Source organism: Scomber japonicus, chromosome 14, assembly GCF_027409825.1.
Source record: "Scomber japonicus isolate fScoJap1 chromosome 14, fScoJap1.pri, whole genome shotgun sequence".
NCBI lineage: Eukaryota > Metazoa > Chordata > Actinopteri > Scombriformes > Scombridae > Scomber > Scomber japonicus.
Genome location: NC_070591.1, coordinates 20,696,128 through 20,711,215, shown reverse-complemented (window position 1 = coordinate 20,711,215; position 15,088 = coordinate 20,696,128). Strand labels below are relative to the sequence as shown.

Genomic DNA, 15,088 nt, shown 5'->3' with positions numbered 1-15,088 from the left:
CATTAGTTAAATTTGTGTGAATAGATAGAATACATTTAAGTGCAGTTTCCTGTCTTACTCAAGAACAGTCTCTTGGTGAAATCTCCGTCATTACCTTAATAGCCAATTTGCAGCCTTGGTTGATGCGCTTCATGCCATTATACAGTATCTTGATAAGGAACTGTTTGCAAGTTAATCAACACGAGTTCTTGTGTAAGGACATGCTTATGCTGACATCAGTAATTGCTTGTTGAATTAATAGCTGTGCTTGACTATTTGAGAACATGTTATATGAACAAGAGAAACAATGGAAATGATGTACAATGTGAATGTGTAAATGTGATGTTTATTTACCTTCTCTCCTTTGTCACCCCGGTGGCCCTGAATGTGGGAAATAAAAGAAATATGTTTACAGGAAAACAAAGCAAAAAATGAATATGATCAGGTATTTTAAGTAAATCTTATGAAGTACCTGATCTCCTTTAAGACATTCGTTGTCAGCCTAAGAAACAAACAATCAAAACATGTCAGTCAATATGAAAAAAAATAAGACATTCACATATGGTATAACAATACATGTTTCCCAGTTACAGGCAACAACACAATAGGCCATGATTATCCTTTGGCCACAATGACCTTAAGAGAAGTTAGGACATGACTATTACATCTCCCCAGACACCCTGCTGGCCACTGTCAGGAAAGGGCAGACAGTCGTCTATTCACTAGGCTACAAAATGGACACAAGGCCACATACAACATCTCAGCTTTCAAATACAAAGCAAATAATTGGTGTCCTCTTTCAATCGGCATCCAAAAGTCAAACAGTGTTGACTTTTCTTGGAAACAGCTGCAGAAATGGACATTCACAACATATGGCTTTCATGCTAGTAAGAGACATCACGCAAAGTTACAAAAAAAATAAATAAAATAAGAATAGCAAGAAGGCTGTCAGCATATAACATGTCTCTGTCTGTCAATTATTCATGCACAACGGTATATATCTTTTGTTGTCTTGTGAGCACATGGTTTTGACCTTAGGTAATGAGCAATACATGCACATCCACTAGCAGCAAGTCCACACCACTTTATCAACTTCCTCCCAACATTTTCTCCTCACACTCACCAACCAATTTACTGGCATAGTGTGAGAAAGTTGGCTAAAACTGTCTTTGCTAGTTAAAGAAAGACTGTTACTTTCCCTGTAAGTATAAATTTAGCATTAGAGAATACCTAATGGATGGTGGCACTGATCTGTGGGTATTGCAAGCACTTTGGTGACATAAAAGGGGTAAGCCAGAAGCAGTGAAGCACAGTCTTTGTATCACTCCACTGCTGATTAAAAATGGCAGGCTGATCCCCTCATGATGCGTACATTATTAGCTAACCACCTGCAGTGTGCTTTTAATCTTCAGTGCCCATCAACTCCCTGGCTACAATGCATTGAGAGTATATGTGTTTGCATCTGTGCCCACACATTCACTCTGTAAGTTGATTGGTGACAATGCAAGCATCCACCACAGCATGTATCTGCTGTGGTGGTCATATGTACCTTCAATTTGTGTGAGAGTATGTGCACAGGAATGAGTACATTTCTGGGTTATGTTCTCTGTCCCCTGGATTTTACAGGAACACAGAAAAAGTCAGTCCAATTATAAGATCGAGATACATAAAGTGTGGTGTAGTTCTTCCTAGGTGTCTGTAAATGCAGGAAGTCTGCAGAGACAGCCACCAAACCAATAAGTGCACTGCTCACCCTTGCAGGATACAGCCAGCTACCTGTCAACCTCCACCACCCCCACCCCCACCCCAGTACTTGGAGCTACATTTTTCTCTGCCTGACTGCTCATCCCTATCCTTCTTGACCCAAGTGAGGATGCCCACTGAGCCCTGTCTATCTGCTTCTTGTTTGACCCATTCCCTGGTGATGGTAATGTGACACAGAGACTGCTCACCTGAGTGCCTCACTTTCCATCTCTGTGGGCCAGATGTTTAAACACTGCGTGTAGCATGTGGTCAGCCAAAAGGCTGTCATATTTACAAAGCGCAGTCCAGACAATTCAGGTCACACCAACATGAGTACATTTCAACATTTTTACTTCTTCTGTGTGTCCCTACAAATACAGACAGCATGATAAGATTGAAGTGAAATAATGTGAACTTACAGGCTGACCTGGGGTTCCAGGCAGACCCACATCACCCTGTGAATGAAGATAATAATTAGTGAAAACTCCTAAAACTTCAGGCAATAATATATTTAACAAAAGCTATTCAATAAAATGTATTTTAGACATTTAGACATCAAGCCCAAAGCCCCACCATATTGTTTGTGATCAAATCTGAATGTCAAGATTGACCATGTACAGTAGTAACAGTTCAATGCACTATGTGCTATAGAAGACCATTAACTGGTATTTACAGTATGTCATGAAATGAAACCTGTCTGATGACTCTCACACTGTCAGACAACTGGCAGGTGGGTTTGTGCTATGAAATGTGACAGGCCTTAAAATAAACGCAGCCGTGCTATATCATGTAAAAGCTTTGCGGTATTAACCATGGACAGGTATGATAACATTGTTTGGTGGCTGTGACATAAAGGCAGTCATGAAAAGTCATATAAGGGAAAGAAGTAGATCTCTTTTGACGTCAGCATAAGCGAATGTAAGCAATGATCTCACATGCTTTTTACTGCCTCGCTTGTCTTTTTTGTCTTTTCAGATAAAACTCATGCATCACTGTCCACTATTTTTGCAGTTCTCTTCCTTTTCACCATAACCCCAACAGTGCTTCATAAAGCACAGGAGGAGTTGAGAATCAGTGGACTTTACAACTGGCAATACCCTTTTATCAGACGTGGATGAAAAGAAAAAAACAAAGTGCTTGTAGTTCATCCATTTTGTTGTCTAAATGAATGTCACAGCTAAAATATGCCTGCTTGGGATATTCAGGGGACTCGTTACTTTATGCTTCCAAATCTGCCTCCCTCTGTCAGTTTCAATACAAACAAACGTTCCCTCGACCCCCACCCCCCACCCTCCCATCCGGAAAATAGGATAAAATACCCTGTGATTCTCTGTTGTCTTCACAGAAACACACAGACCTCATTATAACTTCAAGGCTGGCAGACAGAGCATTGCACCTACAATTATGCGGTGAGTTCTACCAAAAGACAAAAACAACAACAACAACAACACACAAAAAAAAGCCCCAATACGGGGGAAAAAATAAAAGAGTAGGAGATATGGCAACTAATTACAGGAAAAACATTTCATCTCATACATGGAAAATAATCCCACTGTGGGATGAAAAGAAAAGAAAACTTTAAAAAGACCAATATTTTCTGCATTGCAACAAGAGTTAATTTAATTCATGTCAGTGATGACAGTGAACAGACTATAAAGGGGGTGCAGATAAGAACAAGGTTTTGCATCAAATTCCTCTGCTGCACTGCTCACCATCTTTTCAGTGTCTTAAATCACAGGCTTATGAAACCAATCACAGCCTTCTGCACAAGGCATGCCTACGTGGCTGTTGGATTCCTAATATTTGAGACCAAATGTCAAATATATTCTAAATCAAGAGGCCCTATGAGCAGCCCCCGAACCAGAAGGCAATAGTATGCAATCCACTTTTTTGCTGCCGGCTGTAGTCCCATAGAAACTGTTTAGAGAGGGCAAGATAAAGGGATTTTGTTGGGTATGTCCATTACAAACAGCTATGCCTATGAATATACAAATACTGTGCAATTGTAATGAGTGGAACATTTTTCTCACAGCCAGGGTGAAAGCTACTATATATGACCATCAATGAGGTATTGCTAGGTTATGATAGCAATAACAGTATTCTTTAGCAGACCATGTTTGGAGTAGGTAATCATAGCAGCACTTCAAACAGATGGGCAAACACCTTTTTGAGGCTGGGATTACAGCTCATGAAAGTCAAACACATTCCCTGAAGTATCTATTTCCATTAAGAAAAATAAAAATGAAAACAATTACAGTGTAATTTTGTCCAGCCCGGAATGAATGGCAGACTCACTCACTTTGTCTCCTTTAGGACCAACTGGACCAACTGGCCCTAGGTCACCTTTCAGACCCTGGGAACAAAAAATATACAGTATATTGTGGTATATTTATTTTCACAGAGAATTAGAAATTTGTTTTAAAAAAAGCCCAGCATGTGTTACTGTATGTCAGTATGTTGACACTATTTTCGACTCATGCAGGTGTGAGATTCTCATGCCTGTCACAAACAGTCACTGAGAATACAGCAGATAATCTCAGTCACAGCGTGTGCCAATACTCTGCTGAGAGATTCACAATCAGCTGCTTGCATAGTGTCTACTGCCAAATCCCTTCCTCTGTTTTCACTCGTTGCACTTAGCTCTAGCGAGGACTGTAGTTGTCATTGCTTTTACACCTCGAAGCAAACGACCTGGGGGTTGGATTGAACAACGCAAGCTTGGGGCAAAGTCAAGCCCCATGGTGATGAAATGTGAAAGAGGGACAGCTGAGATAAAGACTGATAGCTGATGAATGAAGCTTGACACATATTGACAGGCTAAATTTTGCAGCAAGGCTTGTTAGGTGTGACACATTTGGGCCAGTAGCAGCAAGTCTTTGAAATAGGTTAGGGAAGAACAGGGAAGACAGGGAGTGTGAGAGGTCCGTAAAATGACTCAGAAACACAATAATTTGTCATGGTTAAATATAGAGTTAGAAAGGCTATTAATAGTGAAATATATATCTGCAGAAGATGATTACCTACCCTTATCACATTAAGTCTGGCTCCACCAGAGACGTGACTAATTCATTGCCTATTCCCTGCAAGCCTCATCTCAAACACCACCATTCAGAAAACAGAAGCCATGATAAAACTGGTATAAAATAATTGCTCCTGTGGAAATGCCAGCTAATACAGCTTGCTGTGTAAGTTGCACTTATGCACGTGATTTTATCAGATTGTAACACTTTATGCGGGCCTTCAACCCATGCATACAGTCAATAATAGGGCAGCTGTCTCATAGCTGTACATGAAAGCCCAAGTCTTTATTTAAATCGACAGCCTAACCAATTTACTGGGGCAGTAAGACACAAGGGGATCCAGAAGCAAATTTCCTTTGAGCTATAACCAGATATGTGGCAGAAATGAAGGAGCATCAGGGTACAAGGCTCATCTGATAACAAGCACGTAAACAACTAGAGTTGTTTATGTGCTTATTTGGTTAAAGTATTTGATTAATCTTGTAAGAATTTTGCCACCATTTCCGTAATAAGCAGACCTTGTCTCATTATCATGGTGAATGGCTCCTGTAATATAAACATGTTTTCTTGTTACTGTGTTCCTCTTAAAGTCATTATGTGGTTTTCTCTTGTTATTTTGAGAACAAGTCCTCAAGGCTGAAGTTGGTTTCCATTCACAACTTTATGTTTTTTAAGTTAAGGGCAAACACAATAAGGACACATTTCTAAAGCCACAAACATTACTACAAATTATTCACTTTAGCTGTATACACATACTTCTATGAAACTGAAAAAGGATCAGAGATATATATTACCAACATTCTCATTAGACAGGACATCTGTCAACAGCAATTTCACACAACATTCACAGCCCATCACAGGGGTATTTTAATATTCTTTTTATATGAACAGCAAAAAATGTTGTAACTCTGAATTTGATGGTACATTTACAATCTCAAATATAAAAAGAAGCCATGGTTTTGACAGCGTGAAGTGTAAATGAGAGAATTAGAAATGATCTGCTGTTTAGAACAGCTTGAGATCAGCATTTTATTAGACTATAGTTTTCTAGGAAAACTGTATGGATATTCCTTTTGGATGAGATGTAAGAGCTGCAGTTTGCATGGCCCTGAAACATTAAATAAGAAAAGCATCTGTCAGTGTACTCTAGCAGAGCTTGATAGGACATCTGTCATATTGGTGGTCAAAGATAGTCCCCGATATGATACAAGCCTGCAGCCAAGGGCACAAGAGATTGGAGTCATGGATCAATTATTTTATCAGTGGCCTCCTGCACCCGCTGACTCCCACAGGATTTCTAACCATTTACACGCGCTCCCGCAAAATATCATAACAGCCCTTTTACTACGGTGGCCGAGACCCGCCATAGCTGCAAATAAAAAGAAACGCTGCTGCATAAAAAAGAAACGCTGCAAATAAAAAGACATGTACATGTACTTTTTAATGTGTTATTTGGTCAGGCGATGTTGCTTGTACGTGTAGGTCAGGAAAAGACGTAAAAGGGACCGTATATGGTTTGTTATTTGTGTTATTATGTTACGTGTTGGACTAAATACATGGACATATTGAGGAAAGTATTTCGATGTTATGGAAACGGATTTCATGGATGGATGAATGGATACTTGGCGAGCTGTACAGAAAGTCCTGAGTCATAAGATGATCGGTGTGGATAAAGGGAAGACTTTGAAGGTATGTAGAGATTATAGCTGTTTTTACTTTAGCTGAGTGGCTAGCCGAGCCAATCGCTAATACTATTACGGCTGTGAGCAACCAATATAATTCGTGAGTGGTCTTGAATGAATCAGGGCAACCTATGCTTTCTAACAATGTATGGCATGAATATATATGTTTAAGGGTTGGTGTTTAAAACATTCAGAAGGACTTGTGGCTACCTCCCAACCTCCGACCCGTCCCGTAGGCGGAACAACGACAGTAATAAGCTGCCGGAACTATGTAGCCGTCAGTAGTTTCCACTCTCGTTAGTGGTCTCCCCGTGTTAGCCGAAGTTAACAATACACCGGCATTCTCCAGTTCAACTTCAAACCTGGGGCTACATCGCCTGACCAAATAACACATTAAAAAGTACATGTAGCGACATTAAACACTACCATTTTCACTTACTTTCTAGTTCGTTTTCCAATTCGTAGTCCTGTTGTTGTTGTTTCTTCTTCCGGTGTTTCGGCAAAAACAGTCCCCGGTAATCCACTTCCGTTGTGGATTTTTTTATTTGCTTCGTTTTTTTTTATTATATGCTGCGGTGTTTTTTTTTGTTTGCTGCGGTGTTTCTTTTATTTGCAGCGGCGTTTGTTTTTATTTGCAGCGTTTTTTTTGTTTGCTGCGGTGTGTCTTTTTATTTGCAGCGTTTCTTTTATATGCAGCAGCGTTTCTTTTTATTTGCAGCAGCGTTTCTTTTTGTTTGCAGCGGGTCTCATAGAAATTGTGATTATCCTGCATTCATGTTGCAGTCCTCTAACTTTAAGTCACAGAAACTGTGGATGAATACATAGTATCTGTCCATGCCAATATTTTTCAACTGAATGTATAACTCTATTGGAATGTATTGGAATGTCTTTGGCATTGTTTCTGACTAAATGAACAATTTTGTGGAGGTGTGGAGATATGCTGCTTGGTCAATGATGCTGAAAACTATGTGATGATCTCAAAATATTTGATAATAACTTTGTATTGTCCATTGGATTATCCTGACCACACAGTAAAAAGTAGATAAATCATAGCGGACAGTACAAACATCTGGACTTTTCAAATAACAAGAACCCTCCAGTACTGCCAAAAAAACTGGCCGGGGTTTTTGGCAGCAATGCAAACTTTGCACTCTTACTCAGGGACACATAAAATAAACAGATGTAATAAACAATTAACTGCTTATTCTGATTGTCTAAATTTCTTTTTTCCATTACAGTACATGCTTTGCTATTTTGTTTAAAAAACAATTGCTTGTCAAAACAAAGATGAAAAGCTTTTATGTGATAATTTTTGAGAAGTGATTTTTATTAATTTGATACTATACTATGTTAATTACCCTGCCATTATTTGGTTCTCACATAACAGAAAACATTTCCAATTCATTCATTAGAGTCTCCTTTGGGAAAACAGAAATTCAGTTAATAAACAAATACTGTATTTAATAAAACTGATGCATGACAAGGTTGCCTTCAATTTCCCAGGACTAAATCAACTGTTTTTTAAATTAAAACTGTCTTGTTGTCAGTGCAGCAAATGTTGCATAAATGTGTGCAGTCAACTGTTACCTGCCAGTGTTATACACTTGTGAGTGTTTGACGTTTATTTGCAAGAACACCTCCTCCCGTTTCTCTCCCTGCTCTGAGCATGTACCTATAGAGACTTTGAAGACTTGTTCAAGTGAAACATATCTCAGAAATAATGCAGACTTTGATGGAAGTTAGATAACAGCAAAACCGAAAGTCTACATCAGTTGAATCTACAATGGGAAAAAATATTATATTGACTGGCCAAATATAACATTTCAAACTGTGTCACTGAAAACTGAAAACTTGACTATGGGAAGCTGTTGTAGCTGCACAGTGGTTTCAGATTATCCACACATATACAGCAGCAAGGAATCTCTGGTAAGCCATTTAATCTTCATGAAAAGTAGTAGTAATTAGCAGTAGTAATTTGTTTATTTGGATCATTGTTACAGTGTTAAACATAATTAGCTTATGGCTAATTTTCTTCAGCAGTCTCTTCAGTAGGTCAATATTAAAATATATAACAGCACAATAACACACAGTACAAAGCAAAAAAACAAACAGGGCACATAGAAAATACTGTACAAAGCTACACTCAATAGCACATACAATGTAGAGTCAGTGGTTAAGGAGCTGAGGAGCTTTTAGCAGACTTTTTAATTTGATTTTAAATGTACTCTGAAGCTGTAGCCCCTCATGTCATCAGATAGGGTGTTTGACTGAGTTGTGGCTTTTACAGAGAATGCTGACTGCCTACATGAAGTACAACAAAACGGTATGGTACAATCTCCTGTAGAGGATTTTTCTTTGTTATGTGCTACTCAGAAACTAAGCAGTAGTTGTTACCTACTAATGACTGACAGCTATCTTAATGTTAAAAATGAAAGGGTAATTTTAAAATGTAAATGGTTGAATACAGTTGTTAGAAAAGCAGCAGCTGAAATGTTCATCTAAACTGACATGTGTTTAATATTCTTAACTGACCAACACTCGATTCTACAATAAAGATGTGCTAGTTTGTTGATAACTGTCAAGACGGACCCACCTCTGAAGTAGGAAAGATCTAATGACCCCTTAAGGGAAAAGGCAGATTGTTTTCTTTTTCCTTTTATACCACTCTACCTTCCACAGCACAGCCTAGAGTAAGATGCTGCCCTTCTGTCTAATGAAGTCAGTTGTGAGCACAGGCCCAATTTGGGTGCACAGTAACACAGAGGGAGATGTAGACTAGAGGGGTTGGATATATTGTTAGCTTTTGTTGCAAGCTGTGGGCTTTGTTGCATTTATGTGGTGGGATGAACAAGGCAGGGAATAGGCTGGTGCTGGCTGTGTGACTGTCGTTCCTGCAGCATGAGGTCAGAACGCTGTGGGGAGCTGTGTACACTTGCCTGCTAATTACACACACCACTGTGTCTCGTCACTCCTGTAGCGGTGGGGCCACAAGACAATCTGGCAACTCCCCAGTGCAAGACAGCTAAAGCAAGCAAATAAACAGAGCCAGAGAAGCAGGGGTGTACAAATGTTGTCTAATTATGTTTACTTATACCTTTCACTAACCAGAGCAAGTGAGTGTCCTCCTCTGACAATAGGTAGAATGATTGCAAGTTTCATTTACTGCACACAATTTAATCATCACAATCTAGCTTTTACATATTAGGGGAGACACTAAATGCACTAAGTTAAAATTGTAGGTGTAATAAGTATTCAGAACATTCCGGTGGAGAAATGTTGTTACACAGAATGACAGGCCTTTAAAGCTCTGTGGAACAGGATCTCCAAGTAACATAGATATCTTGAGTGCCGGCCTACAAATGCCAGGGAGGTTACAGCAGGAAAATGCCTTTTGTGACTTTCCATTTGGTCAGCCATACGCCGCCGCATACAACGAGATATAAGACTAATCACATTGACATTGACTGCTGGAAAGGATAGCTTATTAGCATGTCTATTACATTTTATGAATAAAAGCAGTTTACAGAGGAAGCCTGAATAAAGGGCCATTGTGTGAGGATATCAGAGTGCACTGTCAGAGATCCTGTGGTGCAGTGGATATCATGTTCTATCAGTGCTGCTTGACTCCTTTTTCTATGACACTTCACTCCTCAGCTGAACATCATGTATCCACAAATGTAATTGGGATTACCCGCAAGATAACACAGTGTACACTCCTTCTGTCCCACAGGACGTGTATCTGCAAAGCGATACTAGATCACATGCTCATACACAGAATTCTAGCTTCTCAGGTGTCTACTCGAGCCTTAAATAACATACTAGCTTTAAATATGGAATATGAGCTAATTGCAGTAAAGGGAGTAAGCAAGTAATATAATCTGGTATTCATGATAAATAGGTTAACTGCACAACATTACAGTTTTTATACGCTGTAAACATTTACTATCAGGGAAGTAACCTTATATGTTTTTACATATTTACTATCTGCTAGCACCTCTCTCCTAGCTCCTTTTAACCATCTAAATATATAAAGTACAATGAGCATTACAACCACAATTTACATAATATGTTTTGATGGGAGAATTAAAAGGAACAGATATAATATTTAATTCACTAGCTTTTTCTCAATATTGAAACAAGGAAAATGAAACGGAACCAAATGAATCACCCACCACTTGATGGAAGATACAATTACATCTACCAGTATGAGAATATTGTATAGGGTATTACTTACATATATATTATGACCACCTATAACCCTAACCCTAACCCACCTTTATAATGTTAAAAAAATCATTCTAACAGATCAAAGAGAACCATCTAATAGCTGAGAAAATTAATGTAATATCTACATTATAGGCATAGAACATCTAAGTCCTGCAAAAATGTCTCTGGGACCTCTAAGTCTCTTAGAACTGATTGCTGCAAATGATTGACTGGTTAAGGAAAGCAGCGTTATTACAGCCATATTCAGTCAATGAAGCTCAACTTCATTCACTTAGGGGCACTGGGGATACTGGTTTTAACCCATTAATCCCATACTGCTAAATCCTTACTGATGAGACATGGGAGTAGGTACATTAAATATTTTACTCCAGTATCCTGCCTTCACATTAATCTAAATCAAATACACGAGTGAGGTCTAGGAATCAAATAAATCAGAGAAAATAGTACAGCTGTGGAGAAGACTGCTAATGAACATCTCATCACAGTTTGGTTCATGCTGGTCTTTTCATCAGTATGGAAATTGTGTTATAACTTAAATGTATTTTGTTTCCACTTAATTTCCAGAAGGTGGATACAAGGAAAATGTAATAGATTATATCAATTATGATCAATGGTTGAAAGTCAGGGATTATTTACTAAGAAAACCACCAGGGGAAAACTGACAAATTCTGTTATATCTCTTCACTTTATGACCGCTATAACTAATATCCTTATATTAACAATGGATGATATGAAAACAGTTGCTAGTAGTAAAAGATTATGACTACAGATAATTATCACCAGTTCTCACCAGCAAAATGGAGCACTTTAGTGTTGGTTTACTGTTTACTGTTTTGGTTCACTCTCACTACCCTCATTAGTCACATTTCCAGCCGCACCAGCCAGATGTTTTCAGCAAAAAAGCTCTGATTAACACGTAGAATGGGCTGGATGTGTGAGAAGACAACTGTTAACATATCAATTTATAAGGCAATATTATGTCATGTGATGTGTTTACAGTTTCCCCTGCCCCTAAGTGGCTAAAAAAATCAATTAAACAGATTTAAATACACTGTTTTACTTGAAAGTATTGTTCATAATAACATTTTAAATTGCACCCGCTGCAGTGTAAGCTTTCAACAAACATCAGAAACTGGCAACTCTTTGAGAAACAGTCTGGATTTTGGGAAATACACTTGTTTGCTCAGTGTCAGTTGAAAACATAGGTGTCAACGTTGAGCGTTTTTGTACTCCAAGTACTAAAACAGGTAAAGAGCATATTTAAAGTCCCTTCACTGTGCAGTATGACTATGCTCAGAGTTTGACGGCAGAAGGCAGTTTTCATATTCATCTGCTGAAGGGGAAAGTTTCTCTGTGCTTACCAAAAATCTGAGCTTAAGGTGCGTACATACGAGCATGATTTGTGACCACACAACTAGTTTAGGAGCCAATCGTGGTCCAGCATCTTACAGAAATAACTACAGAAACTTGAATCTTCCAGTGCACTAAAAGAGTGGACCTTTCATTGAAGTACATCTTATCCAGCAATTAAACTTTGGAAATGAAAAATGTTTGCATATGAGCATATTCATAGATTCTGGCTTTTTAATAAGGTAGAAGGAGTATATGTCATTTTAAGAATTCTTAAAAAGGTAATTGAACTTTTTTTTATGGACAACCATATCCAACATAAATTATTATTCGAAGGAGAATATTTTTATATCTCTTATAACATGTCTGGAGGGGGTCTTTAACTTTAGCTTAGTTCAAAGACTTGAACAAAGCCCACTTGACTCTTGGATTTAATGGTGACTAGCTTGCTAACTAACAAATAGTAGGAAAGAAAGCTTTGGAGTTTGCACAAGGTTCGGCTAAACATGTTCCAATTAGAACTTTGATTCCAAGAGTGTGTGTAACAAGCCTGCTACAAGCAGTGCTTCGAAATATAGTCCCATTTATCTACTTTTCTCTTTGTTTCAAATCATTCAAGGAAGTGCAGCACAGTATAATAAATCCCTGGACGGTACACATGGTGAGTTCACTGAAGGCTATCGGAGCCATGTCAGCATGACCAAAGAGAGAACAACCACCCATATGGGATGTGCACAGATCAAAAGCAAGCTACCTTTCCTGCTAAAAATATGCTCCTGCCCTATCCCTGTACTGGACACACTGTGATGAAATTGATATTGATCTAGTCATCTGGGTTTGTTGGCATAAAAGCTTATATCTCAAAAATGGTGGAGTGCACCTTGAATTGCACATGAATAGATTAATAACTATGATTAGTGGCAGAACATTTGGGAAAGATAAAATTGGTAGTTTCCATATTTCTAATCAGTGAATAAGTACTGGCATGAGATTCAGCATCTCATTTCTGGCAATGTGGAGCCCCTGGCGATGGCGCCCATACACACCAAGCCAGAGAGCAGCAGAGGGCAGGGCAATCCAATGCCACAAATCACTACACTTTTCAGACCCCTGCCTGCTGACTTTATTTCTCTAAAGTGACAAACCTTACAACTTTTCATCTCCTACTGTTTTCAGTTTATGTACCGCTGATGTGCAGTCAACTGGAGCCCTGTTAGAACCACTCAGAGAAGCAGGAAGAGCTGCTCAAAGTCTCTGTCACTCTTTCCTCTTGATTGCTGAAGCATCAGAAGCAGCAATTGGTGAATAAAAAACTCTGAACTGAGGAATCACTCACACTCTTTCATTATAGTTTGTAATATTATAACTACAGTTTTGACAGCTTTGATGTGCACAGAGTTAATTTCTAGTTAGGTGGTCTCGCTCTCCTTCAAATTTCTATGTAAATAAACTTGATCATGTCTTTCATATGCAAATGTACACATGACGTCAACTGGCTTTTTGAGCTGCCAATACCTACTTATCTTAGAACAAAGCAAGCCATGCTGGTTGTTGGGTGACAAACTAATGCTTGAGTCTCCAACCTGCCAATTCTGCTTTAAAAAAAAAAAGAAGTTTTTCCCCTTTCAACATTCATTCTACTTGTAATACTACACACAACACTTAAGACTATTTTCTCCAGGGTTGAGGGAAAAGAAGGTACAACATTTGTGCTGTCTGAGTCTTCTTAATAAAACTTCCTTCAATTCTTCAATAAAAAAGGGACTATGGATGACTTGTTTTCTTATTACCATCAATAATGTACTTTTAACATAACAGATATATCACTTGGTTGCATTATAATATTAAATCCATCAGGATTAAACCAGTTTCCACATTTTAAAACATTAATTATGTCATCATAGAGCAGTCTGTGTAAGGGGTTAAAAATATAAAAGTTTTAAACCAGTAAAGTATTTTAGTTTTGCGGAAAACTTAATTTAACAGTTTAGTCATGCATCATACCCTTCCTTTAACCAGTCCATGCTCAACAAAGAACAGACTTAATTTCTACTCAATTATTTATTTCACCAAATACTGAAAAAATGGGCAACTTTTCAAAGTATCCAAGTATGAGATGGTTTTTAATTATTCTTTTTTAACAGTTTCTTCTAAACTATCTTTCTTCTTGTAATTGAACATAAAGTATACTAAAGTACATCCTAAATCAGGAACTTTACTACTTGTTCTAATTCATTTGGGGATATCAGGTACTTTTATTAGTATAGCTAAATGCTCTTATGGTTCTACTTATGTCTAGTCTTTGTCTTTGTGTTTCTGATTGTGCAGGTTCACAACCTCTGCAGGGAGGTGGATTTCTGTAGCAGCTGTTTGTCTACTGATGGGGGAGGTGATGATGAAAATATGTCTCTTTATTAAGCCACTTTAAACTGACCATCTGCACAGCCAGCATCTAATGAGATTGTGCCATTGTGGGCAAACAACACTTTACATCATGAGACATCTTTTTATTTAATAGTTTAAAGGACTGTGCCCTACTTTAATCTTTGCTAGAACTGTGATCTAATATGTAGTTTAGTTAAAAAAATAATAATACAATAATTATTTACAAGTACATACATTAGTTGAATCACTGCAGTCAAATTTAAGAGCATGCAATAAAGATGAACCTGTAACGACACAGGAAGGGTTTACAGTAATCTGAAAAATGAGTTTAGTCCATTAGTATGCCGAGCCAATGGTAGCATACATATCAATTAATTTCACCACAGAAGGACACTGAGGGCTAGAACACACTTAGATCTACTTCAGATATGACAGGGACCTGAAAACAGCCACACAGAAAATTCTGCTTCGTTCCTACCCCCAGGGCATCACGCAGAAAATGAAAAGCCTATAAGAATTGATTCCCTGACGAAACTAGATCTGGCTGATGTGCTATGTATGGAATATATGTCTGCTGGAGATAGTACTACTTACCTTCTCCCCATCGATTCCCTTTTGCCCTTCTGATCCAAGTTCCCCCTGCAATGACAAGAATGAAAGTTAAAAGGCAAAGAAAAAAACCCTTGAAAAGTTTAGACTTAA

At 38.3% G+C, this 15,088-nt stretch overlaps 1 protein-coding gene across 1 annotated transcript in view; it reads right to left on the bottom strand.

The window, feature by feature from the left end:
• The window catches only part of LOC128372957 (collagen alpha-1(XIX) chain), an 89,458-nt gene that overhangs the window by 56,808 nt on the left and 17,562 nt on the right, over nt 1-15,088 (bottom strand). Inside the window, exons 9-11 of the mRNA XM_053333168.1 lie at nt 14,981-15,025; nt 452-481; nt 334-360 (exon numbers count right to left, since the gene is read on the bottom strand). Of these exons, the coding sequence (XP_053189143.1) occupies nt 334-360; nt 452-481; nt 14,981-15,025 (102 nt within the window). The remainder of the gene's footprint in view (nt 1-333; nt 361-451; nt 482-14,980; nt 15,026-15,088) is intronic.